The sequence below is a fragment of the Entelurus aequoreus genome, linkage group LG14 (assembly GCF_033978785.1).
Source record: "Entelurus aequoreus isolate RoL-2023_Sb linkage group LG14, RoL_Eaeq_v1.1, whole genome shotgun sequence".
In the NCBI taxonomy this organism is placed as follows: domain Eukaryota; kingdom Metazoa; phylum Chordata; class Actinopteri; order Syngnathiformes; family Syngnathidae; genus Entelurus; species Entelurus aequoreus.
The window spans coordinates 41,132,997-41,160,249 of NC_084744.1; the positions used below are offsets into that span (position 1 = coordinate 41,132,997).

Sequence of the window (27,253 nt, forward strand, 5' to 3'; positions counted from 1 at the left end):
AATATCAAATAATATTATTTAGCTCATTCACTTTATAGACTAGACGTATAAGATTTCATGGGATTTAGCGATTAGGAGTGACAGATTGTTTGGTAAACATATAGCATGTTCTATATGTTATAGTTATTTGAATGACTCTTACCATAATATGTTACGTTAACATACCAGGCACCTTCTCAGTTGGTTATTTATGCCTCATATAACGTACACTTATTCAGCCTGTTGTTCACTATTCTTTATTTATTTTAAATTGCCTTTCAAATGTCTATTCTTGCTGTTGGGTTTTATCAAATAAATATCCCCCAAAAATGCGACTTATACTCCAGTGCGACTTATACTGTATATGTTTTTTTCCTTCTTTATTATGCATTCTCGGCCGGTGCAACTTATACTCCGGAGCGACTTATACACCGAAAAATACGGTATATACATATATTTATATACATGTACGTATATATATACATGTACGTATATATATATATATATATATATATATATATATATATATATATATATATATATATATATATATATATATATATATATATATATATATATATACATGTACGTATATATATATATATATATATATATATATATATATATATATATATATATATATATATATATATATATATATATATATATATATATATATATATATATATATATATACATGTACGTGTATATATATATATATATATATATATATATATATATATATATATATATACATGTACGTATATACACACAAGTGTTTACAAAGTACAAAGAAGAAGAACCATGATAAACATTCTCAATTTATTTCATCCATCCATTCATTCATTCTTAAAGTAATCTTACTTATCTCATCATATGAAATATGACTTACTTCACCAATTATTATTATTAAATTCTTACTATTATTTATTTATTTATTTTTATTGTGATTACCTATGGAGTTTATTGTGAATAAATTGTGAACAGGAAGTGAACAAAAAGTTTTAGCAACTGTTATGTAAAGAAAAGGGGTAGGATTAAATAAGCTCTGCTTCTTCCTACTCCTTTTCGAACATGTTGAAAAGAGAAACTGGAAATTGTGATGTATCATGTTGTATGCCTGCATGTTCGAAATAAACTCAAACTCAACTCAACTCAACTCAACACTACCGTTCAAAAGTTTGGGGTCACCCAAACAATTTTGTGGAATAGCCTACATTTCTAAGAACAAGAATAGACTGTCGAGTTTCAGATGAAAGTTCTCTTTTTCTGGCCATTTTGAGCGTTTAATTGACCCCACAAATGTGATGCTCCAGAAACTCAATCTGCTCAAAGGAAGGTCAGTTTTGTAGCTTCTGTAACGAGCTAAACTGTTTTCAGATGTGTGAACATGATTGCACAAGGGTTTTCAAATCATCAATTAGCCTTCTGAGCCAATGAGCAAACACATTGTACCATTAGAACACTGGAGTGATAGTTGCTGGAAATGGGCCTCTATACACCTATGTAGATATTGCACCAAAAAACAGACATTTGCAGCTAGAATAGTCATTTACCACATTAGCAATGTATAGAGTGTATTTCTTTAAAGTTAAGACTAGTTTAAAGTTATCTTCATTGAAAAGTACAGTGCTTTTCCTTCAAAAATAAGGACATTTCAATGTGACCCCAAACTTTTGAACGGTAGTGTGTATATATATATACATGTACGTATATATATATATATATATATATATATATATATATATATATATATATATATATATATATATATATATATATATATATATATATATATATATATATATATATATATATATACATACATGTACGTATATATATATATATACATGTACGTGTGTGTGTGTATATATATATATATATATATATATATATATATATATATATATATATATATATATATATATATATATATATATATATATATATATGTGTATGTATGTATACATATATATGTGTATGTATATGCATATATATATATGTATGTGTATATATATATATATATATATATATATATATATATATATATATATATATATATATATATATATATATATATATATATATATATATATATATATATATATATATATCACAATTTCACCCTCTGTCTTCTATTTTTTTTTTCATTCTTTCTATGCCCTCCTGTTCTGGTCCAGCTGCGCCCAAAAATTTGTTAACAAATGTTAACAAATAAGGCAACAAGAGAAGTACCCACCACTTCTCTTTTGTAAAGGAAATCTCTACAGCAGGTATGGGCATTTACGTCAACAATACGTGATTTGCCTGAGCAGCTGGACTGGATTTTTTTTAATTTGGGACTTCTCAGGCGCCAGATTGTGAACGCTGGCGGGCTGTAGTCTGGGGACCATGCACAGCATAGGTTAATAGGAATAGATTTAAATAAAAGACAATAAATTGTGATCCTATACTCTAAATAGAATGTAAAAACAATGGCAGCACACCAAAACAAATAAAAGCCCAGTTCAGCCAAGTTAGTACACATGTGCAATTTACGTATATTAATCCATTTAGTCTTTGCAGCCCTAGTCTCGGGTAATTACTACGGCACAATGTTTTTCAAAACGGCTTGCTACAAAAAGCCAAAGAAAAGGTAAAACCTATATAGAGTTAGTCCTTTGAAGCTGACCTTAGGTGTTGTGAGGTCTCAGACATTATGAGTCATAATCGCTCTGAGGAAACTTCATTTTGCTCAAATTCACAGTTCAGCTGTCTGCTGACGCCGTGTTTGAACCCCAAACCAGATCCCAGTCTACCATACTGCTTGCAAACTGAACTGGTGTTGAAACGTGCCTTCTGACTTGTCAATACAGAACACCGTGAAGTCGCCAAGGTCAACGAGGCACAGCTGCTCCATGATGTGGAGTCCCACTGGCGGACAGGATGACATCAAAACCGTGGCCCTTGTGATCCAAACAGCAGCAGCAAGCGTTGACGTGAGCCCCGGGAGGATAAAGTCTAACTCTGGTAAAAGATCAGCAGCTAAACTCTGTTCTGTTGAGGATTTGAGATATACCCAGGTCAAAATTCGGTCCTTTGGAGCTTTGAAAGGCTGAAATCATGTGTAGCCCAGCACCATATGAATATTAGTACCTTAAGCCATTATCTAATCTCACCTATTTGGGCTAAAAATATTTTTTGCAAACCAGTAATTATAGTCTGCAAATTATGTGTTGTTGTTGAGTGTCAGTGCTGTCTAGATCTCGGCAGAGTAACCGTGTAATACTCTTCCATATCAGTAGGTGGCAGCCGGTAGCTAATTGCTTTGTAGATGTGGGAAACAGCGGGAGGCAGTGCGCAGGTAAAAAGGTGTTTAATGCTTAAACCAAAAATCAACAAAAGGTGAGTGCCCCTAAGAAAAGGCATAGAAGCTTAGGGAAGGCTATGCAGAACGAAACTAAAACTGAACTGGCTACAAAGTAAACAAAAACAGAATGCTGGACGACAGCAAAGACTTACTGTGGAGCAAAGACGGCGTCCACAATGTACATCCGAACATGACATGACCAAGAAGGATAAAAACAACGGAAATATTATTTATTGCTAAAACAAAGTAGATGCGGGAGATATCGCTCAAAGAAAAGTATCTTAGAGAAAAATGTAATTTAAAACATTTGTATGCACGTACAGTATATCAGTATGTGGAATTAAATGATGGAATGGATTAATAAAAGCAATCAAACAAAGTACTAATATGATCCACTTCAAGAAACTCTTCAAACTTAAAGTGTTTACAAAGTACAAAGAAGAAGAACCATGATAAACATTCTGAATGTATTTCATCCATCCATCCGTTCATTTTTTTCAAAATAATCTTACTCATCTCACCATATGAAATGTAACTTACTTCACACAGTATTATTTTTTAATTTTTTTATTTTTTATTGTTATTACTTATGGAGTATATTGTGAATAAATTGAGAACAGGAAGAGAACAAAAGTTTTAGCAACTATTGTGTAAAAGAAAAGGAGTAGGATTAAATAAGCTCTGCTTCTTCCTACTCCTTTTCCAACATGTTGAAAAGAGAAACTGGAAATTATGATGTATCATGTTGTATGCTTGCATGTTCCAAATAAACTCAAACTCAAGTAAACAAAAACAGAATGCTGGACGACAGCAAAGACTTACAGCGTGGGGAGCAGACGGTGTCCACAAAGTACATCCGTACACGACAATCAACACCAAAATACGAGCGCAACACAAGAACTAAAACACTACACACAGGAAAACAGCAAAAAAGTCCAAATAAGTCAGGGTGTGATGTGACAGGTGATGACAGTACACCTACTTTGAGACAAGAGCTATAGTGATGCATGCTTGGTTATGCTTTAAAGCAGTGTTTTTCAACCTTTTTTGAGCCAAGGCACATTTTTTTCATAAACAAAATACAGAGGCACACCACCAGCAGAAAAGGTTAAAAAATGAAACTCCACCAGGTTGTCATGCCTTATTTGGAGTTTGTTGTTTGTTGTTGAGAATCAGCACCTCCAAGTCCGAGTCCATGGTTCTCGCCCGGAAAAGGGTGGAGTGCCATCTCCGGGTTGGGGAGGAGATCTTGCTCCAAGTGGAGGAGTTCAAGTACCTCGGAGTCTTGTTCACGAGTGAGGGAAGAGTGGATGGTGAGATCGACAGGCGGATCGGTGCGGCGTCTTCAGTAATGCGGACGCTGTATCGGTCTGTTGTGGTGAAGAAGGAGCTGAGCCGCAAGGCAAAGCTCTCAATCTACCGGTCGATCTACGCTCCCATCCTCACCTATGGTCATGAGCTTGGGGTTATGACCGAAAGGACAAGATCACGGGTACAAGTGGCCTAAATGAGTTTCCTCCGCCGGGTGGCGGGTCTCTCCCTTAGAGATAGGGTGAGAAGCTCTGTCATCCGGGAGGAGCTCAAAGTAAAGCCACTGCTCCTCCACATCGAGAGGAGCCAGATGAGGTGGTTGGGGCATCTGGTCAGGATGCCACCCGAACGCCTCCCTAGGGAGGTGTTTAGGGCACGTCCGACCGGTAAGAGGCCACGGGGAAGACCCAGGACACGTTGGGAAGACTATGTCTCCCGGCTGGCCTGGCAACGCCTCGGGATCCCCCGGGAAGAGCTGGAGGAAGTGGCTGGGGAGAGGGAAGTCTGGGCTTCCCTGCTTAGGCTGCTGCCCCCGCGACCCGACCTCGGATAAACGGAGGAAGATGGATGGATGGATGGATGTTGTTTCCTGTGTGTAGTGCTTTAGTTTCTGTCTTGCGCTGTTATTTTGGTGACTCTTCCTGTTTTGTTGGTGTTCTCCTGCAGCAGCTTCATGCCTTCCTTTGAGTGCTATTGCCCGCACCTGCTTTGTTTTCGCAATCAAGACTATTTAAGTTGTGCTTACGCAACCCTTCTTTGTGTGGACACTGTTGATTGTCATGTCTCCGCTCCACACGCTGTAAGTTTTTGCTGTCGTCCAGCATTCTGTTTTTGTTTACTTTGTAGCCAGTTCAGTTTTATTTTTGTTTTGCATAGCCATCCCTATGCTTCAGTGCCTTTTCCTAGCGGGGCTCGCCTTTTGTTAATTTTTGTTTTAAGCGTTACATACCTTTTACATACCAAAAAAGGTTGAAAAATATTTTTTGGACCAATTAGGTGAAGTTGCATACTTTCCCACGGCACACCAGACAATATCTCACGGCACACTACGCGGCACAGTGGTTGAAAAACACTGCTTTAAAGTCATATCCAACAATTGCGAGAACGGCTTTTTATTGTCAATATTGGCCGCCGAGTTTCATTTGTTTAATGTTTTCTGCTGGCGGTGTGCCTCTGGATTTTTTCAATGAAAAACATGTGCCTTGGCTCAGAAAAGGTTGAAGAACACTGGTGCACATGATGTCCTACACAAAGCATATCTTCTTTTTGCCACTTTGAAAAAAATAGCGTCCTCACTGGTGGTTACGGCCATACTGATGAGCTTCCATTTTGTCTGGTTTATTTCAGGCATCGATGAGGCTTGGATGCGCAAAGTAAAGCGGCGGCAAATAAGCAGTCAGGAAAAGCAGCAGAGCGGCGCGGCGCTCTCCGCCATGACCAGCTCAGAGGCCCGCACTCTCCCTCAGTTCCTGTCGGCGCATGAAAGCCAAGCGTCTTCGTACGCGGCGGCGGCGCGGCGCTCGCCCGTCCACGCCCGCCTCGCCCCCTGGAATGACTCCCGCAGCTCCTCGCCCGGCGCCGGCATCTCGGCCAAACTGTACCCGCTCCAGCTGGGGTCAAAGGGCAGCAGCCCGGGCAGCACCACGTCAGAGAGCGCGTCCGAGAGGGAGCGGCCGCTGAGCGCCGGTGCGCTGCACGCGTGCAACAAGGAGGTCTTCTTTGGCGGCCGGGGACGAGGCAACACCAGAGGAGGCCTAAATAAAAGCCACAAAAGCCCTCGCCAGCCGGGCAGGCCGCGCTCCAACAGTTGCACTTCAGCACCTCAGAGCCGCCCGCGCATCATACCGGGTATTTTGCCCGTGAGCGAAAACTCCAGCGAAGAAAGCGAGGCGGCCAAAGCGGGCTCTGATGGCGGCTGGATCAAAGTGGAGCGCCACAAAAGATTACCGCGCCAGGACAATAAAGCAGTCCGAGGTCGGCCAAGGAGAGGAGGGCGAGGAGGACGCGGGGGCAGAACTTAAATGTTCTGAAGGACGCTGTGTTGACCTTGTACATACAGTTTGAAACACAGCAGTAATGTTCCAAAAGGCACTGAATTACACAACATGTTTTTACTCTTTTCTAAACTGGCTGCTGTACATACATCATTTAAAGGCCTACTGAAAGGATTTTTTTCAATTTAAACGGGGATAGCAGATCCATTCTATGTGTCATACTTGATCATTTCGCGATATTGCCATATTTTTGCTGAAAGGATTTAGTATAGAACAACGACGATAAAGTTCGCAACTTTTGGTCACTGATAAAAAAAAAGCCTTGCCTGTACCGGAAGTAGCGTGACGTCACAAGCTGGAGTGCTGCTCACATTTCCCTATTGTTTACACCAGCAGCGAGAGAGATTTGGACCGAGAAAGCGACGATTACCCCATTAATTTGAGCGAGGATGAAAGATTTGTGGATGAGGAAAGTGAGAGTGAAGGACTAGAGTGCAGTGCAGGACGTATCTTTTTTCGCTCTGACCGTAACTTAGGTACAAGCTGGCTCATTGGATTCCACACGCTCTCCTTTTTCTATTGTGGATCACGGATTTGTATTTTAAACCACCTCGGATACTATATCCTCTTGAAAATGAGAGTCGAGAACGCGAAATGGACATTCACAGTGACTTTTATCTCCACGACAATACATCGGCGAAGCTCTTTAGCTACGGAGCTAACGTGATAGCATCGGGCCCAAATGCAGATAGAAACAAAATACATAAACCCCTGACTGGAAGGATAGACAGAAAATCAACAATACTATTAAACCCTGGACATGTAACTACACGGTTAATGCTTTCCAGCCTGGCGAAGATTAACAATGCTGTTGCTAACGACGCCATTGAAGCTAACTTAGCAACGGGACCTCACAGAGCTATGCTAAAAACATTAGCTATCCACCTATGCCAGCCAGCCCTCATCTGCTCATCAACACCCGTGCTCACCTGCGTTCCAGCGAAGGACGGAAGGACAAAGGACTTCACCCGATCATCACGACGGTCGGCGGCTAGCGTCGGCTAGCGCGTCAGCTATCCAAGTCAAAGTCCTCCCGGTTGTGTTGCTGCAGCCAGCCGCTAATACACCGATCCCACCTACAACTTTCTTCTTTGCAGTCTCCATTGTTCATTAAACAAATTGCAAAAGATTCACCAACACAGATGTCCAGAATACTGTGGAATTTTGAGATGAAAACAGAGCTTTTTTGTATTGGAATCAAAGGTGTACCAATACTTCCGTTTAACTAGTGACGTCACTCGCATACGTCATCATAAAAAGACGTTTTCAACCGGAAGTTTAGCGGGAAATTTAAAATTGCACTTTATAAGTTAACCCGGCCGTATTGGCATGTGTTGCAATGTTAAGATTCCATCATTGATATATAAACTATCAGACTGCGTGGTCGGTAGTAGTGGCTTTCAGTAGGCCTTTAAATAAGACAGTGTATATTTATTAAAGTGACTATATCCCCAAAAGTTGTTTCTGTTGATTGTTTATCCAGCCCCTTTAACGTCATTTAAACATAAGTTTAAAAACTTGTCTTCAAATTCAGTTCCGACATATCAACCGATACCGATATATACAGTCGTGGAATCAACACATTATAATTCCTAATTTTGTTGTGATGCCCCGCTGGATGCATTAAACAATGTAACTTTACCATGAATTGATTAACGTGGACCCCGACTTAAACAAGTTGAAAAAGTTATTCGGGTGTTACCATTTAGTGGTCTATTGTACGGAATATGTACTGTACTGTGCAATCTACTAATACAAGTTTCAATCAATCAATCAATCAAAAACAAGGTTTTCCAAAATAAGAGAACAACATCAACTCAAGTTATGGAAAAAAATGCCAACATGGAACTGCCATATTTATTATTGAAGTCACAAAGTGCATTATTTTTCTTAACATGCCTCAAAACAGCAGCTTGGAATTTGGGACATGCTCTCCCTGAGATAATCACCCACTACAACTATGGGAAATACTACACTTTGACTTTCACAAAGTGCATTATTTTTTTTTTTTTTCAAACATGCCTCAAAACATCAGCTACAAAAACAATGAAGGCACACAGCTTCAGTCCAGAGTATACTAGAGAATACTTGCCAACCTTGAGACCTCCGAATTCAGGAGATGGGGTTTGTCATTCTTGTTTGGTGTGGGTTCACAGTGTGGCGCATATTTGTAACAGTGTTAAAGTTGTTTATAGGGTCACCCTCAGTGTGACCTGTATGGCTGTTGCATAAAGCCGTAGATATTACGTGATTGGGCCGGCACTCAAAAGCAGTGCCTTTAAGGTTTATTGGCGCTCTGTACTGCTCCCTACGTCCGTGTACACAGCGGCATTTTAAAAAGTCATACATTTTACTTTTTGAAACAGATAGCGATAATCTTGAAACCGATACCAATAATTTCCGATATTACATTTTAAAGCATTTATCGGCCGATAATATCGTCAGCCCGATATTATCGGACATCCCTAGTTGTAATCCCTAGACCACTACATCATGAAGAGGGCCGCAGTATGAAGACCCCAAGGGCTCAGGGGCCGGACCTCGAAATGTGGATGTTTGGTCAGAAAACTGCCTCCTTTGCGTTTAATTAATTGCAAAGTAAACACATGGGCTGTCACGCTGCACTGTCAATACATTCATTATTCTGCCCTCGCTACTCCTTTGCAGCATGTGCAGCTGGTTAAAAGCATGAAGAAAAAGAAGCTCCAGTTTTTTGTTGAGGATTGATGTTCGTTCTTTTGAATTATTTTCCTTCCTTAGTTGTATTTCTTTACACTTCTTCCTTCATTTTGGTTTGTAAGACTAAAAAAAACCAACCTAAAATAAACATGACAAAAGTACATTGTCCATTGTGTATTTTTCGTAAATAATATCAATTGTGTATTTTACAAAAATAAAATATAAGGTTTAGTGTGAATACATTAACACACTAATGAACAAATGATTACACAGGTTGTGAGTTCAAACCCCGGCCGAGTCATACCAAAGACTACAAAAATGGGAGCCATTACCTCCCTGCTTGGCACTCAGCATCAATGGTTGGAATTGGGGGTTAAATCACCAAAAATGATTCCCGGGCACAGCCACCGCTGCTGCTCACTGCTCCCCTCACCTCCCAGGGGGTGATCAAGGGTGATGGGTCAAATGCAGAGAATAATTTCACCACACCTAGTGTGTGTGTGACAATCTTTGGTACTTTAACTTTTAACTTAACACTCAAATCATTTTCAACCCATATTCAGTTGAATATGCTACAAAGACAACATATTTGATGTTCAAACTGATAAAACATTTTTTTTTTGCAAATAATCATTAACTTTAGAATTTGATGCCAGCAACACGTGACAAAGAAGTTGGGAAAGGTGGCAATGAATACTGATAAAGTTGAGGAATGCTCATCAAACACTTATTTGGAACATCCCACAGGTGAACAGGCAAATTGGGAACAGGTGGGTGCCATGATTGGGTATATAAGTAGATTCCATGAAATGCTCAGTCATGATGAGGCGAGGGTCACCACTTTGTCAACAAATGTGTGAGCAAATTGTTGAACAGTTTAAGAAGAACCTTTCTCAACCAGCTATTGCAAGGAATTTAGGGATTTTACCATCTACGGTCCGTAATATCATCAAAGGGTTGAGAGAATCTGGAGAAATCACTGCACGTAAGCAGCTAAGCCTGTGACCTTCGATCCCTCAGGCTGTACTGCATCAACAAGCGTCATCAGTGTGTAAAGGATATCACCACATGGGCTCAGGAACACTTCAGAAACCCACTGTCAGTAACTACAGTTGGTCGCTACATCTGTAAGTGCAAGTTAAAACTCTCCTATGCAAGGCGAAAACCGTTTATCAACAACACCCAGAAACGCAGTCGGCTTCGCTGGGCCTGACTTCATCTAAGATGGACTGATACAAAGTGGAAAAGTGTTCTGTGGTCGGAAGAGTCCACATTTCAAATTGTTTTTGGAAACTGTGGACGTCGTGTCCTCCGGACCAAAGAGGAAAAAAAACATCTGGATTGTTATAGGCGCAAAGTGTAAAAGCCAGCATGTGTGATGGTATGGGGGTGTATTAGTGCCCAAGACATGGGTAACTTACACATCTGTGAAGGCACCATTAATGCTGAAAGGTACATACAGGTTTTGGAGCAACATATGTTGCCATCCAAGCAACGTTACCATGGACGCCCCTGCTTATTTTAGCAAGACAATGCCAAGCCACGTGTTACATCAACGTGGCTTCATAGTAAAAGAGTGCGGGTACTAGACTGGCCTGCCTGTAGTCCAGACCTGTCTCCCATTGAAAATGTGTGGCGCATTATGAAGCCTAAAATAGCACAAGGGAGACCCCCGGACTGTTGAACAACTGAAGCTGTACATCAAGCAAGAATGGGAAAGAATTCCACCTGAGAAGCTTAAAAAATGTGTCTCCTCAGTTCCCAAACGTTTACTGAGTGTTGTTAAAAGGAAAGGCCATGTAACACAGTGGTGAACATGCCCTTTCCCAACTACTTTGGCACGTGTTGCAGCCATGAAATTCTAAGTTAATTATTATTTACAAAAAAAAAATAAAGTTTATGAGTTTGAACATCAAATATCTTGTCTTTGTAGTGCATTCAATTGAATATGGGTTGAAAAGGATTTGCTAATCAATCAATCAATCAATGTTTATTTATATAGCCCTAAATCACAAGTGTCTCAAATCATTGTATTCCGTTTATATTTACACCTAACACAATTTCCCAACTCATATGGAAACGGGGTTTGTAAACTGTAAGGAAGTTTGGATATAATTATTGAAAATTATTAAAATCAAGAGTAAAATGACTAATTCAGTGGTAATATTTGAGTGGGCTCTGTGCCCCTTTGTAGTGTAAAAGTTGGGCCCTGAGGTCAAAAAGGTTAAGAACCCCTGATATAGAAGACCTTTGACCAGCGTTTTTGCAGTAGGCCTTTTGAAAACAGAATGATGTCATCAAAACAAACATATATTAGAACTCAAATAAGCTCTGCTTCTTCCTTCTCCATGTTGTAATGAGCAACTGGAAATATTGAAACTCTATGCATGTTTGAAATAATTTAATACAATAATTCAATTCCGGGACTGAAATACTGCGTACTGTACTACTATGGTACAACTATTGATGTTGTAAGTCCACGAACCTTCAATGTTTCAAGGTAGAAACACTCTGTAAGTCTATAAAGCACAGTTGGAAAGGAAATCAACATTTTACCCGCCTTGTATGCAAAATCGAAAGGAGAACATTCGCGCCAAACCGAAACACATAGAAGATAGATAATATAAAATACAAAGAATAATGGGTTACAATGTTTCGATAAAAATAATTTTTGATCACATTATCTATAAGAACCGTATCTGTGAAAGTATAAGGGTGTTATCTCGGAGGAAGTAAAATAGTAATACTAAAGCGAGGAATGCCTTTTTATGCAGCTTCCAGGACTCGCCGGTGGCGCGGGAAAGTAAGAAGAGGAAGCGCGCGCCGCGAGGAGGAGACAGCATTGTTCAGTGCAGAGTTCACCAGCAACGCTGCTAAACAACCAACTAACTAACTAACTAACTAACTAACATGCCTTCCACACGATCCAAGGTAGGAATTATTTTTCTCCTCGTTTGTTGTTAATATTTACGATCGATCTTTTTAAAGAGCATGTTCACTACTAAGTTAAAAAAGTTACCGAGGTGCAAACAATTGAATGGAGGAGTGGAAATATTCCTCTCAAAATGACCAGGAGAAGATAAAAGTTGGCTTGAAGTGATCATTTGAATAGCTAACATCATAACATGGCGTGTGTGCTCATTCCAATGTGCACATAGTAAACTAAATAGTATGTATTTAAATGCATGGCCTCAGGCATGTCATTAAAATGTTGTTGTTGTTGTTTTTTCAATTGATTTTATTGATAAGCAAATACAACCCACTTATCAAATCATGCGGTTTGCCCCACTTTTGATACATCTCTAAACACAAATCTTAACTGGGGTATCTTTTTTAGCCACCTGCTAATAATTGAGTTTATTTGGAACATGCATGCATACAACATGATGCATCACACATGCACGCATACAACATCATACATCACACATGCATGCATACAACATGATAAATCACACATGCATGCATACAACATGATACATCACACATGCACGCATACAACATGATACATCACACATGCATGCATACAACATGATACATCACACATGCATGCATACAGCATCATACATCACACATGCACGCATACAACATGATACATCACACATGCATGCACACAACATGATACATCACGCACGCATGCATACAACATGATACATCACGCACGCATGCATACAACATGATACATCACACATGCATGCATACAACATGATACATCACGCATACAACATGATACATCACACATGCACGCATACAACATCATAAAATCACACATGCACGCATACAACATGATAAAATCACACATGCACGCATACAACATGATACATCACACATGCATGCACACAACATGATACATCACGCACGCATGCATACAACATGATACATCACGCATGCATGCATACAACATGATACATCACGCACGCATGCATACAACATGATGCATCACACATGCATGCATACAACATGATACATCACACATGCATGCATACAACATGATACATCACACATGCATGCACACAACATGATACATCACACATGCACGCATACAACATGATACATCACACATGCACACATACAACATGATACATCACACATGCACACATACAACATGATACATCACACATGCACGCATACAACATGATACATCACACATGCACGCATACAACATGATACATCACACATGCACGCATACAACACGATACATCACGCACGCATGCATACAACATGATACATCACGCATGCATGCATACAACATGATACATCACGCACGCATGCATACAACATGATGCATCACACATGCATGCATACAACATGATACATCACACATGCATGCACACAACATGATACATCACACATGCACGCATACAACATGATACATCACACATGCACACATACAACATGATACATCACACATGCACACATACAACATGATACATCACACATGCACGCATACAACATGATACATCACACATGCACGCATACAACATGATACATCACACATGCACGCATACAACACGATACATCACACATGATACATCACACATGCATGCATACAACATGATACATCACACATGCCTGCATACAACATGATACATCACACATGCACGCACACAACATGATACATCACACATGCACGCACACAACATGATACATCACACATGCACGCATACAACATGATACATCACACATGCAAGCATACAACATGATACATCACACATGCACGCATACAACATGATACATCACACATGCACGCATACAACATGATACATCACACATGCAAGCATACAACATGATACATCACACATGCACGCATACAACACGATACATCACACATGCACGCATACAACACGATACATCACACATGATACATCACACATGCATGCATACAACATGATACATCACACATGCATGCATACAACATGATACATCACACATGATACATCACACATGCATGCATACAACATGATGCATCACACATGATACATCACACATGCCTGCGTACAACACGATACATCACACATGCATGCGTACAACAGGATACATCACACATGCATGCATACAACACGATACATCACACATGCCTGCATACAACACGATACATCACACATGCATGCATACAACACGATACATCACACATGCCTGCGTACAACAGGATACATCACACATGCATGCATACAACACGATACATCACACATGCCTGCATACAACACGATACATCACACATGCATGCATACAACACGATACTTCACACATGCATGCATACAACACGATACATCACACATGCCTGCATACAACACGATACATCACACATGCCTGCACACAACATGATACATCACACATGCATGCATACAACATGATACATCACACATGCATGCATACAACACGATACATCACACATGCCTGCACACAACATGATACATCACACATGTACGCATACAACATGATGCATCACAATTTCCAGTTCCTCTATTCAACAGTTTATTTAATCCTAACCCATTTTCCTTTACATAGCAGTTGCTAACACTTTTGTTCACTTCCTGTTCTCAATTTATTCACAATATACTCCATAAGTAATAACAATAAATAAATAATAATTGGTGAAGTTATATTTCATATGGTGAGATGAGTAAGACTATCTAGAAAGTGAATGGATGGATGAAATAAATTCAGAATGTTGCTTCTTCTTTGTACTTTGTAAACACTTTAAGTTTGAAGAGTTTCTTGAATTGGATCATATTAGTACATTGTTTGATTTCTTTGCTTAATCCATTCCATTATTTGATTCCACATACTGAAGGTTTTAAGTGTTGTACGTGCATATAAAATGTTTCAAATGACAGATTATATTCCTCCTATAATTGGCATGACATACACTTACTTCCACAGAGCGCAGCAGCGGCCCAGCCTCCGTCCACCAGGATGAGTTTGAGAAGCTTCCGCAGCGTCCCTCTGGTTACCGTGGAAACATCATCATCATCCTCTTCCTCCGACGACAGCTGCGACAGCTTCGGGTCTGATGGGGGCTTCGCAAACACGGTAAAACACGTCGCTACCAGACAGCCAGCAACGTGTGTCTGCAGTCGTACTGACAAACTGTTTTTTATTCTTTAGAAGACCAGCGCCCGACTGTCCAGGCGGACGGCGGCCAAGCACGAGGCTCTGGAAACCACCGCGGAAGAAGACGCGTGCAGCGGGTTTGAAGACGAGCTAATGAACAGCCAGATGGAAGAGATGGTGAGTTCAAATCGAGAACATGAAAGGTGTTTTGTTTCAAGATTTTCTACCGCTTGTTCTATCTGGAACTGTAAAAACTCGCGTTGACACTCAGAAAGTCGAGGCTGAGTCTCCAAGACGTGGTCGCAGGTCTAGCCTGCTGAAGGTGGCCATGACCTTCCCGGCCAGGAAGGCGGGCCCTAAAAAGAGGCCAGCATCCGAACTCCTTCTTCGGCCTCAAGTGGTGAAATCTCAGGAAAAAGAAGAAGAGGATGAGGAGGAAGAGGAGAACTTCATGACCAAGAGAGCCCTGAATATTAAAGAGAACAAAGAAATGGTAAAGAAAAACTGAATTATTTCATGAGTGTGCTGTTTTTATGTGGTCACTGATGGTTGTTGTGACGTGACAGCTTGCAAAGCTGATGGCAGAGCTGAACAAAGTACCAGGACTCTTCCCAAAGCGCACCAGCACGTCTTCGTCCACCACGGTAAATATCACACTCTGTGGAGCGTCGCTTCTTTTTAAACCACAGACTACCGTATTTTACGCACCATAAGCCGCCTCGTGTTGTAAGCCGCACCTTCAATGAATGGCATATTTCAAAACTTTGTTTACCTATTAGCCGCCCCGTGTTATTAGCCGCACCTACGCTACGCTAAAGGGAATGTCAACAAAACCGTCAGATAGGTCAGTCAAACTTTAATAATATATTACAAACCAGCGCTCTAACAACTCTGTTCACTCCCAAAATGTAATGTGCAAATGTGCAATCACAAAAATAGTAACACTCAAAATAGTGCAGAGCAATAGCAACATCAATAACTCAACGTTGCTCATACGTTAGTGTCACACAACACACAAAATAAACATTTAAAGCTCACTTTCTGAAGTTATTACTCATCCACAAATCCCTCGAATTATTCTTCTTCGGTGTGCTTCACTTGTTTTTTGGCACCATCTGTGAAGTGGACGCGCATGCAGTCGTAGATCAACAGGGACGTAGCTGCGTGAAAAAAGTCACCCGGTCTCTACGCTCATTTTTTCGTCATCCATCCATCCCTTCGAGTTAGCTTTTATGATGACGCCGGCTGGAAAGTTCTCTTTTGGCAAGGTCTTCCTTTTGAATATCACCGTGGGTGGAAGTTTCCGGCCGTTAGCATGGCAAGCTAGAACCACAGTGAAGGACGACTTCTCATTCCCTGTGGTGCGAATATTCACCGTACGTGTTCCCGTTGTATCCACAGTGCGGTTCACATGAATATCAAAAGTCAGTGGAACCTTGTACGCGTGTCTCTTAGTAGGAGACATTTCGTGGTCTTTACAGAAACACACAAATTAAATGAAACGTAATATCCGCACGCTGCTTCTTCTACGGGGGCGGGTGCTCACCTTGGCGGTTGCTTACAGTAGAAGAAGAAGCGCTTCCTCTTCTATGGGGGCGGTTGCTTACCGTAGAAGAAGAAGCGCTTCCTCTTCTACGGGGAAAAAAGATGGCGGCTGTTTACCGTAGTTGCGAGACCTAAACTTTATGAAAATAAATATTAATATTAATCCATATATAAGGCGCACCGGGTTATTAGCCGCGCTGTCAGCTTTTGAGAAAAATTTAGGTTTTTAAGTGCAGCTTATGGTGCGGAAAATACGGTAGTTCACAGGTGTCTAAGTGGTTTTCACTGAGGGCCACATGGCAGTTATGTTTGGTCCCAGAGAGCCGCGTCTAACAGTCAATACTATTATTACACCATTTTTTATGCATTTTGTTAGTAGATTTTTTTTTAACTAAAATGTAAACAAAATATGGTAAGTTGCAATAATTTCACCTCAAAATGTAGTGTATATTACTGTAAATGGAACAACAGTACTGCTGTTTTGATGGTAAAAAAAAAGGCAGCTCGGTTGACAGAATTTTACTTTATTACTTCTTGTGTGATTTTATTTTTATTCCATATTTGTTTCCACTACCGCACGTTAAGTTGGAGTCCTTAATTTCGTTATATGCAAATATGATGACAATAAAGTCCATTCTATTCTATGGCGGCCGTGTCTTTAAAAGCCCTAATTCAGCATCATTGTGACAGATTTATGGTCGTTTATCTAAAACAATGTACCATTTAAGTCAATATTCTCGCCAAACATTTTCAATGTCTAAAAAAAGCATTTTTTTTTAATAGTTTTTGCCCATTTACTGTGTTTTATTTACTTTTTTAAAATTAATGTCAGTTTTGAATTGGCTTCACTGCTGTAGGAGATATCTCACACTTCTCTTTGGCTGTTATACGGATCAATTAATTATTATTTTTTACCTTTTAATATAAACTTTGGACATTATCTGGAATATAAACACATGACTATTGAATATACAGTACAGGCCAAAAGTTTGGACACACTTTTCTAATTCAAACTTTATTTTCATGACTATTTACATTGTAGATTGTCACATCAAAACTATGAATGAACACATGTGGAGTTATGTACTTAACAAAAAAAGGTGAAATAACTGAAAACATGTTTCATATTCTAGTGTCTTCAAAATAGCCACCCTTTGCTCACTCTTGGCATTCTCTCCATGAGCTTCAAGCACACCTGTGAAGTGAAAACCACCTCCGGTGACTACCTCTTGAAGCTCATGGAGAGAATGCTAAGAGTGAGCAAAGGGTGGCTGTTTTGAAGAAACTAGAATATAAAACATGTTTTCAGTTATTTCACCTTTTTTTGTTAAGTACATAACTCCACATGTGTTCATTCATAGTTTTGATGTGACAATCTACAATGTAAATAGTCATGGAAATAAAGATTGAATGAGAAGGTGTGTCCAAACTTCTGTACTTAATATTGGATTGAACTGAATTGTAGTTGTCAATATTTGTTGATTGTTCATTCGTGTTTACAGTAAATACAAATCTTTACAAAATATTAATAATAGATGAGATTATATATTCCTTAGTGTTTAATTATAAATGTATTTGAATTCTATTTTTGTCAGTTCAGCTCCCATAACCAAATCTACTTTTGGTTGCCAAGACTAATACAGTAAACCTTTAAATGGAACCCTAAGATCTTGTTCATGTCGACATGTCATGAGGGACAACATAACGCCATCTAAAACGTGCACATTTTCAGCCAAAACGTGCGCCGCGGCGGTCAGTGCCTGAGACCTGGAGGAGGAACCCCGAGCGCCAGTCTCGACCTCACACTCGGTCCCGCACGCTGGTGGATGGACCGCCCAGCCCCACGCCGGAGGAGGACGAGGCCGAGGCCGAGGACAAGTTCAGCCTGGTGCGCCGAAGCCGCTACTTTGAGGAAGTGGATGAGCCGGTAGGTTGCCTTTTGGCTAAATCACAGGTGTCAAACTCAAAGTCCGGGTGCCAGAGTGGCCCGCAATATCATTTGATGTGGCCTGACACTTTATATTTGTGACCTGCCACATCAGGGGTGTCAAAAGTCATTTTAGCTCAGGGGCTGCATGGAGGAAAATCTGTGCACACATGCGGGCCGGACTATTAAAGTACCAATAATAGTCACACACACACACACACACCAGGTGTGGCGAAATTATTCTCTGCACCCTTTGATCACCCCCTGGGAGGTGAGGGGAGCTGTGAGCAGCAGCGGTGGCTGCGCCTGGGAATCATTTTTGGTGATTTAACCCCCAATTCCAACCCTTGATGCTGAGTACCAAGCAGGGAGGTAATGGCTCCCGTTTTTATAGTCTTTGGTATGATTTGGCCGGGGTTTGAACTCACGACCTACCCATCTCAGGGCGGACACTCTAACCACTAGGCCACTGAGTAGGTGACTATTAAAATCATGGCATTAAAACTAAAAAATAAAGACAACTTCAGATTGTTTTCTTTGTCTTACTTTGGCCAAAAATAGAACAAACACATTCTGAAAATATTACAATAAAAATATAGAAAAAAATACAAAGTAAAGTTTAGATCCATGAAGGAAAGAAGAAAGTGAATGAATGTTTGTAACTGAATACATTTACATATGCATAAAAATTTGTTTTCTTTTGTTATTTTTTTAATGAATGAAGTAACGTTTATGACAACCTTTTTCCAAAACACAATATAGAATGTGAGATATAACAGGATAATGCATACATTTATCTTTTGTTTTCAAAACGCTTACAAAAAAGTGGGACCCCAAAAATTTAATGTGGGACCCCATTTTTATGACTTGATGGGGTCCCTGGGAGCCCATTTTCAAAAATTCCTAGCGCCAACACTGATGGAGTATTGGTGCGTGCAAAACAGCAGCAGGCGGCTGTGGCCTGCCACACACACTAGGTGTAACCCCCTGGGAGGTGAGGGGAGCAGTGAGCAGCAACGTTGGCCACGCCCGGGAATCATTTTTGGTGATTTAACCCCCAATTCCAACCCTTAATGGAGGGAGGTAATGGGTCCCATTTTTATAGTCTTTGGTATGACTCAGCCCGGGTTAGAACTCATGACCTACCCATCTCAGGACAGACACTCTAACCACTAGGCTAATACTAATCAAATATCATTTGCGTGGGCCTTGACTTTGACATTTTGTTTTTACATGGTCTGTCACATCTAGCCTGCAAAATAATTTCAACTGGCCTGCCGCATCATTTTAATTGGGTTGCCACATCATTTTTTGAGGCCAACCACATTATTTAATAGGCCCGCAAAAAGCCTGAAAATGTGTGACAAAGCGCTTAACTGAATGTATTCCTTCTTTCACTATTTGACAGAAAAATGTGCAAATACTGCATGCAATTGCATATCTTTTAAACATTGTCTGACCATGGAATAATTATTATATCACACATGTTGCAAAAAACGTTTTGTTGAAATAAAATAAATAAATACCGTATTTTTCGGACCATAGGATTATCCAATCCAATCCACTTTATTTGTATTGCACATTTAAACAACAAAAATGTTTCCAAAGTGCTGCACAACAATATTAAAAACAATATTCAAATATTATCCTTAGCTCCACCAATGACTGAATGAAAACCGTGAATTGAATTACCATGAATTGATTAACGCGGTCCGCGACTTTTAAATAAGTTGAAAAACTTATTCGGGTGTTACCATTTAGTGGTCAATTGTACGGAATATGTACTGTACTGTGCAATCTACTAATAAAAGTTTCAATCAATCAACAAAAAATAAATAAATATAAAACCAATATAAAAATAAATATGATTAAAAGCGATTTTAACGTGTAAAACCAATTAAAACAAATAGAAAATAGAAATCAAAATTTTAAAAACACAGAGGACCACACCGTACTCACGTAGTGTTAAAAGCCAGAGAATAAAAGTGGTTCTTAAAACGAGACTTAAAACATTTATAATTATAAGGCGCACTGCCAATGAGCGGGTCTATTTTCTATTTCTATTATTTCTATTCAGGTCTATTTTCATACAAAAAGCGCAATTTTTGAGTGCCGTGTGGAATGTTCTTTATTCTCAATGGAACATTTTGAGATAGGCTCCAGCACCCCCCGTGACCCCGTAATGGATGGATGGATTTCAAGTGGTGGCATTTTCCAACTTAAATAGCCCATAGCCCTGCCCACTAGCTGGGACCAATTTGACAGGGGGAATTAAGAAAACAGTTATTTTGTAAATTACACCATAAATAACCATCACATGTCTAAAAAGTATTCACATAGTACTTTTGGATGTGTAGATCAGTCCTTTTTTGTACACAGTATATTCAGGCTTTAGACAATACAACTGGGGTGTTGTTTACTGGCCTCATATTGCAGTCTACATGTATCTCTTATGTGTGACTGCCATCTACTGGTCACACTTGTCATTACACCATGTACCAAATAAAATAGCTTGGAAGTCGGTAAGCACAACCAGAATTATTCCGTACATTTATAAGGCGCATTGTCAATTTTAGAGAAAATAAAAGGATTTTAAGTGCTCCTTATAGTCCGAAAAATACTGTATCTGCTCGCCACCTTGACATATTATTTTAAAGGATGTTATTTATTAATTTGTACTTATTAAAAAAAAAAAAAAGGCTATGAGGCGAGTATACATTTATATTCAGAGCGGCCCTCTCAATTTAAATGAGTTTGACACCTTTGGTCTACACTGCAAAAAGTGAAATCTAAGTAAGATTAAATATCTCAAATAAGGGTGATATGTTTATTTTCTGTCTGATAAGATACTTCTTCTCACTAAGCAGATTTTATGTTATTGTTTTACTCGTTTTAAGCATTTTGGTCCTAAATGATCTCAGTAAGATATTACAGCTTGTTGCTGAGATTTTATGACCTATATTGAGTAAAACATGCTTGAAACTAGAATATCAACTGTTGCAAAGCTGTGTCATCAACACTCACAAGTATAAAACTACTTTTTTAAAGTAATAAGTTCTTACTTCAAGCATGAAAGAGACAATTGTGTCTCACAATTAAAACAAATGACAGCCAAATGGACTTTGCTGTTTTATTTTCAATGAAACAATAGAAAATACGTACTCATATAGTAGTATAGTTGGCACAGTACAGTTAACTGACAGTTAATATTGAAACATTTAACATGTGACATTTCTAACTATTTTGAACAGAAATAGTTCATGCACATTCAGGTAAATTCTGCAAAATTACAATTAAAAACAATTTGGCTGGGGGCCGGGCTTTGTATGTATGTATATATGTATTATATATATATATGTATATATATATATATATATATTCCTCGCGCACTAATTGACTGAAAGAGCACGCACTTGGCGCGATGATGTCATGTTATCGATTGAAAAATGCATTTTTAGACAATATGATTTGCCTGAGCGGCTAGGAGACCCCGAGAGTAACAAGCGGCCTTCCATTAAGAAAAATAAACTAGTTTAATAAGTTTGCTGGTTTCAAGAAATGTCATGCCGAGCGCATATCATTATGTCAAGATAATGGCACTAGCATTTACTTAAATTAAGAATATTTTTCAACATATTGAGCAAAAAGGTCTCCTTTTTTTTCTACCAAGAAAAGTGCACTTGTTATTAGTGAGAATATACTTATTTTAAGGTATTTTTGGGTTCATTGAGGTTCGCTAATATTACTTGTTTTGGAAAGTCTTGACAAGCCAAATTTTCTTGTTCTATTGGCAGATAATTTTGCTTAGTTCAAGTAAAATACCCCTAATTTTTGTATTTTTTTCTTCTTGTTTTTGAACACTGACTTTTTGCAGTGTAAATTGCCAACGCTGATATTAAATCTAATATATTTGCTGCACAGCCACGTCGTCGCTCTTTTAACGGCACCAAGGCCTTACCTCACGTGGTGCGGCCTGTGGAGGAGGTGACCCAGGAAGAACTGGAAGGCATTTGCTACAACGTGCGAGAGAAGATCTACCACACCGTCAACGTAAGTTCACCCGAGGGCGCCGTGGAGGTCGTAGCTCCGGTTGTCAAACGTCTTCTTCTCTCTCTCTTACAGGGCAGCACGTGTCACCAATGCCGGCAGAAAACCATCGACACCAAAACTAACTGCCGCCATGCAGAGTGTGTTGGTGTCAGGGGCCAATTCTGCGGCCCTTGCCTTCGGAACCGCTACGGCGAAGAAGTACGAGATGCTCTGCTTAATCCGGTGAGTTCCCAAAAGATGACGTATTTACTTCCTTTTGTGTGGCGGCCCTACCTCGGGGGTCCTACCTCGGGGTCGCTACATTCCCAACATATAACTTATAAAATAACACACAACCTATTTTCCGCACGGGATATAAGACGCACCCACTAAAATATTTGTCCATACATAAGCCGCAGATTTGAGTTATTTACACAGTAAGATTCTGTAAATTTATTTACATACCTTTTTAATTGTTTACAAGCTCTCTAATCAGATTCAATAACTCCACGGTGACGTCTGGATGAGTTTATGAGGAATTTATAAAAATAATGCTGTTGTAAGTTAATAATACTAACAGACACTCGTAAGTGTGTTAGCACATTAGCTAACGCAATAGCGTCATTACATTACGATAGCACGTCCAAACATGAAAACACTCCCACCGACATCACACATGGGGCACTTTAGTAAGAATAAACACTTTTAGTTACATTGTAAAGCTTACAAACGTTGCTTGGAGCCATGAATGAAGAAGCCATATGAGTGGGAACGCTATGGATGGCGAGAAGGCACCGCGGGTGAAAAAGAAAAAGCCGCGCCGGTAAATGGAAGGACACTGCAGCACTTGCAGTGAGGAAACTTGTTTAATTAAACACCCTCCTGGTGCCTCCGACTCATGTCTCCGACTCTCTGTCTCCGACTCTCTGTCTCCGACTGGTGCCTCCGACTCTCTGTCTCGTGTCTCCGACTCTCATGTCTCCGACTCTCTTGTCGCCGACTCTCTGTCTCCGACTGGTGCCTCCGACTCTCTGTCTCGTGTCTCCGACTCTCATGTCTCCGACTCTCTTGTCGCCGACTCTCTGTCTCCGACTCTCTGTCTCCGACTGGTGCCTCCGACTGGTGCCTCCAACTCTCTTGTCTCCGACTGGTGCCTCCGACTCTCTTGTCTCCGACTCTCTTGTCTCTGACTGGTGCCTCCGACTCTCTTGTCTCTAACTCTCTGTCTCCGACTCGTGTCTCCGACTCGTCTCTCCGACTCGGAGGCACCGGTGCCTCCGACTCTCTGTCTCCGACTGGTGCCTCCGACTGGTGCCTCCAACTCTCTTGTCTCCGACTGGTGCCTCCGACTCTCTTGTCTCCGACTCTCTTGTCTCTGACTGGTGCCTCCGACTCTCTTGTCTCTAACTCTCTGTCTCCGACTCGTGTCTCCGACTCGTCTCTCCGACTCGGAGGCACCGGTGCCTCCGACTCTCTGTCTCCGACTGGTGCGTCCGACTCTCTGTCTCCGACTGGTGCCTCCGACTGGTGCCTCCAACTCTCTTGTCTCCGACTGGTGCCTCCGACTCTCTTGTCTCCGACTCTCTTGTCTCCGACTCTCTTGTCTCCGACTCTCTTGTCTCTGACTGGTGCCTCCGACTCTCTTGTCTCTGACTGGTGCCTCCGACTCTCTTGTCTCTAACGCTCTGTCTCCGACTCGTCTCTCCGACTCGGAGGCACCGGTGCCTCCGACTCTCTGTCTCCGACTGGTGCCTCCAACTCTCTTGTCTCCGACTGGTGCCTCCGACTCTCTTGTCTCCGACTCTCTTGTCTCCGACTCTCTTGTCTCCGACTCTCTTGCCTCCGACTGGTGCCTCCAACTCTCTTGTCTCCGACTGGTGCCTCCGACTCTCTTGTCTCCGACTCTCTTGTCTCCGACTCTCTTGTCTCCGACTCTCTTGTCTCTGACTGGTGCCTCCGACTCTCTTGTCTCTGACTGGTGCCTCCGACTCTCTTGTCTCTAACGCTCTGTCTCCGACTCGTCTCTCCGACTCGGAGGCACCGGTGCCTCCGACTCTCTGTCTCCGACTGGTGCCTCCGACTGGTGCCTCCAACTCTCTTGTCTCCGACTGGTGCCTCCGACTCTCTTGTCTCCGACTCTCTTGTCTCTGACTGGTGCCTCCGACTCTCTTGTCTCTGACTGGTGCCTCCGACTCTCTTGTCTCTAACGCTCTGTCTCCGACTCGTGTCTCCGACTCGTCTCTCCGACTCGGAGGCACCGCTGCCTCCGACTCTTTGTCTCCGACTGGTGCCTCCGACTCTCTGTCTCCGACACTCTGCCTCTGACCCGTGTCTCTGACCCGTGCCTGCACAGGAGTGGCGCTGCCCGCCATGCCGAGGCATCTGCAACTGCAGCTTCTGTCGAGCCCGGGAAGGTCGCTGCGCCACCGGAGTGTTGTTCTACCTGGCTAAACATCACGGCTTCGACAATGTGCACGCCTACCTGAAAAGGTGACTGACGTTTAACTGAGGATCAATACCTCCTTTTTGAAGTCTGATTGATGATGTTTTGTTGATGTTGTCTGCAGCTTGAAGCAGGAACTGGAAGAGATCAGCGAGTAACCACAAGTCCAAGAAGACTCGACTACTGTCGTTTTTTTTTCAATCACGCTCACAAAAATCACAGCTTTCCAGCTCTTACTGACATCACTTGGATTTTTCATTGATCATTGGGGCGATCAATAATTGTTGATTATTCTTAACTATTTTTTATTGTTACCTTAAATGGCAATGGTGCATGTTTTTATTTTTGGTACCATGAATATTTAATAATCCCCGGAATGAAAATGATCTTGACTAGGTTGTGTGGGGAAAAGTGTGACTTTAAAATGACAAAACTTGAGCCTGTGAGCTTAACTTAACTCCACAAGCCAGCAAAAATATCAGATATTGATTATTTTGCTAGAGGATTGGTAAAATATGTGAAATCAACATCAATGCATTCACCATTGTTTGCAGCTTGGGAAAGCTGCTATTTGGTTTGCAATGTCAGCTGTTTTTCTTTTTATGCTTTTGAATTGCACAACAATTTGCCAGTCTGGCCTGAATTGATAGCACAGTCTTAAGAATTCTATCACATTTAATTCTGGCATCCTGCTCATTTCAACCAAGCTTTAAAACACTGATTATTGCAAAAGAAACAATAATAACTGCGTTTTCCAAGGGCCGTTTTAAATGTATATTTTTGTTATTGTTGTGTGGAACTGCTGTGCTTTACATTGTTTTAAATGTAGGTTTCACACTGCGTTCTCTTTGTTTTGTTCTTGTAAAGCAGCCATGATGTTGAAAGGACAAGCAAGACCTGCAGGGTGGGGGGGGTGTCCTGTGGAAGAAGGACATGGGCTGGGGTCCACTGAGCCAGGCGTGATGTACTGTACCGCTCATATCTCCTTCATTAGATAACCGCCACTAATGGCGTGGAAACAATTAGCACACTCTAATGGCGGTCTTGTACCTGTAAATCATTTCATCCTGCGCTCTGGCTCATTTTGTGCTCACGAGTGTTTCTTAACACAAACCCGCTTAACTCGGCTTCTAGGAGTACTTCACCTTTATTCTGCTCCACGGTTAGTTGTGGGCTTCTGTGCCTTATGTTTACATTAAAGATCCGTACAAAACACTCCTCGTGATGTGTCCTCGTTCTTCTACTGGCGTCCTGGCTCGGTTGGTAGATCGGCCAGCAACTTGAGGGTTCCGGGTTTGATCCCCACTTCCACCATCCTAGTCACTGCCATTGTGTCCTTGGGCAAGACACTTTACCCACCTGCTCCCAGTGCCACCCACACTGGTTTAAATGTAGCTTAGATCATGGGTTTCACTATGTAAAGCGCTTTGAGTCACTAGAGAAAAGCGCTATATAAATATATTATTTACTACTATCCAGGTGAGAGGCAAGATTTATGATCAACAATAAAGTTTAAATATAAATATATTGTACATACAAATACCCAAACATACACACAATTACAGTATTATATACATACAATTACTGTACTCACATACACAATTATTCATATATATATATATATATATATATATATATATATATATACATGCATACATACATACTGTACATGTATTCAGGCATACATACGTGCACACTTTGATACTTACCCACATTCATAGGTACATACGCTCCCACAAACATACACACAGTACATACATCCACATGCACATTCACTGTACAAACATACATATACACATACTGTACATATACATTCACTGTAAAAACATGCATATATACATACACATTCACTGTACAAACACATATACACATACTGTACATTACAT

At 40.7% G+C, this 27,253-nt stretch overlaps 2 protein-coding genes across 2 annotated transcripts in view; both read left to right on the plus strand.

The window, feature by feature from the left end:
• map3k20a (mitogen-activated protein kinase kinase kinase 20a) overlaps positions 1-9,077 on the plus strand; it is a 121,899-nt gene extending 112,822 nt beyond the window's left edge. Inside the window, exons 19-20 of the mRNA XM_062069902.1 lie at positions 2,835-2,988; positions 5,987-9,077. Of these exons, the coding sequence (XP_061925886.1) occupies positions 2,835-2,988; positions 5,987-6,660 (828 nt within the window). The 3' untranslated portion in view covers positions 6,661-9,077. The remainder of the gene's footprint in view (positions 1-2,834; positions 2,989-5,986) is intronic.
• Positions 9,078-12,164: 3,087 nt separating this feature from the next.
• Positions 12,165-26,575, plus strand: cdca7a (cell division cycle associated 7a). The gene is made up of 10 exons (XM_062070680.1): positions 12,165-12,303; positions 15,253-15,402; positions 15,478-15,600; positions 15,695-15,916; positions 15,990-16,067; positions 18,701-18,895; positions 22,817-22,945; positions 23,018-23,167; positions 25,278-25,414; positions 25,492-26,575. The coding sequence occupies exons 1-10, from the start codon at positions 12,283-12,285 to the stop codon at positions 25,523-25,525; spliced, it is 1,239 nt and encodes a 412-aa protein (XP_061926664.1). The 5' UTR covers positions 12,165-12,282; the 3' UTR covers positions 25,526-26,575.
• The last annotated feature ends 678 nt before the right edge of the window (positions 26,576-27,253 follow it).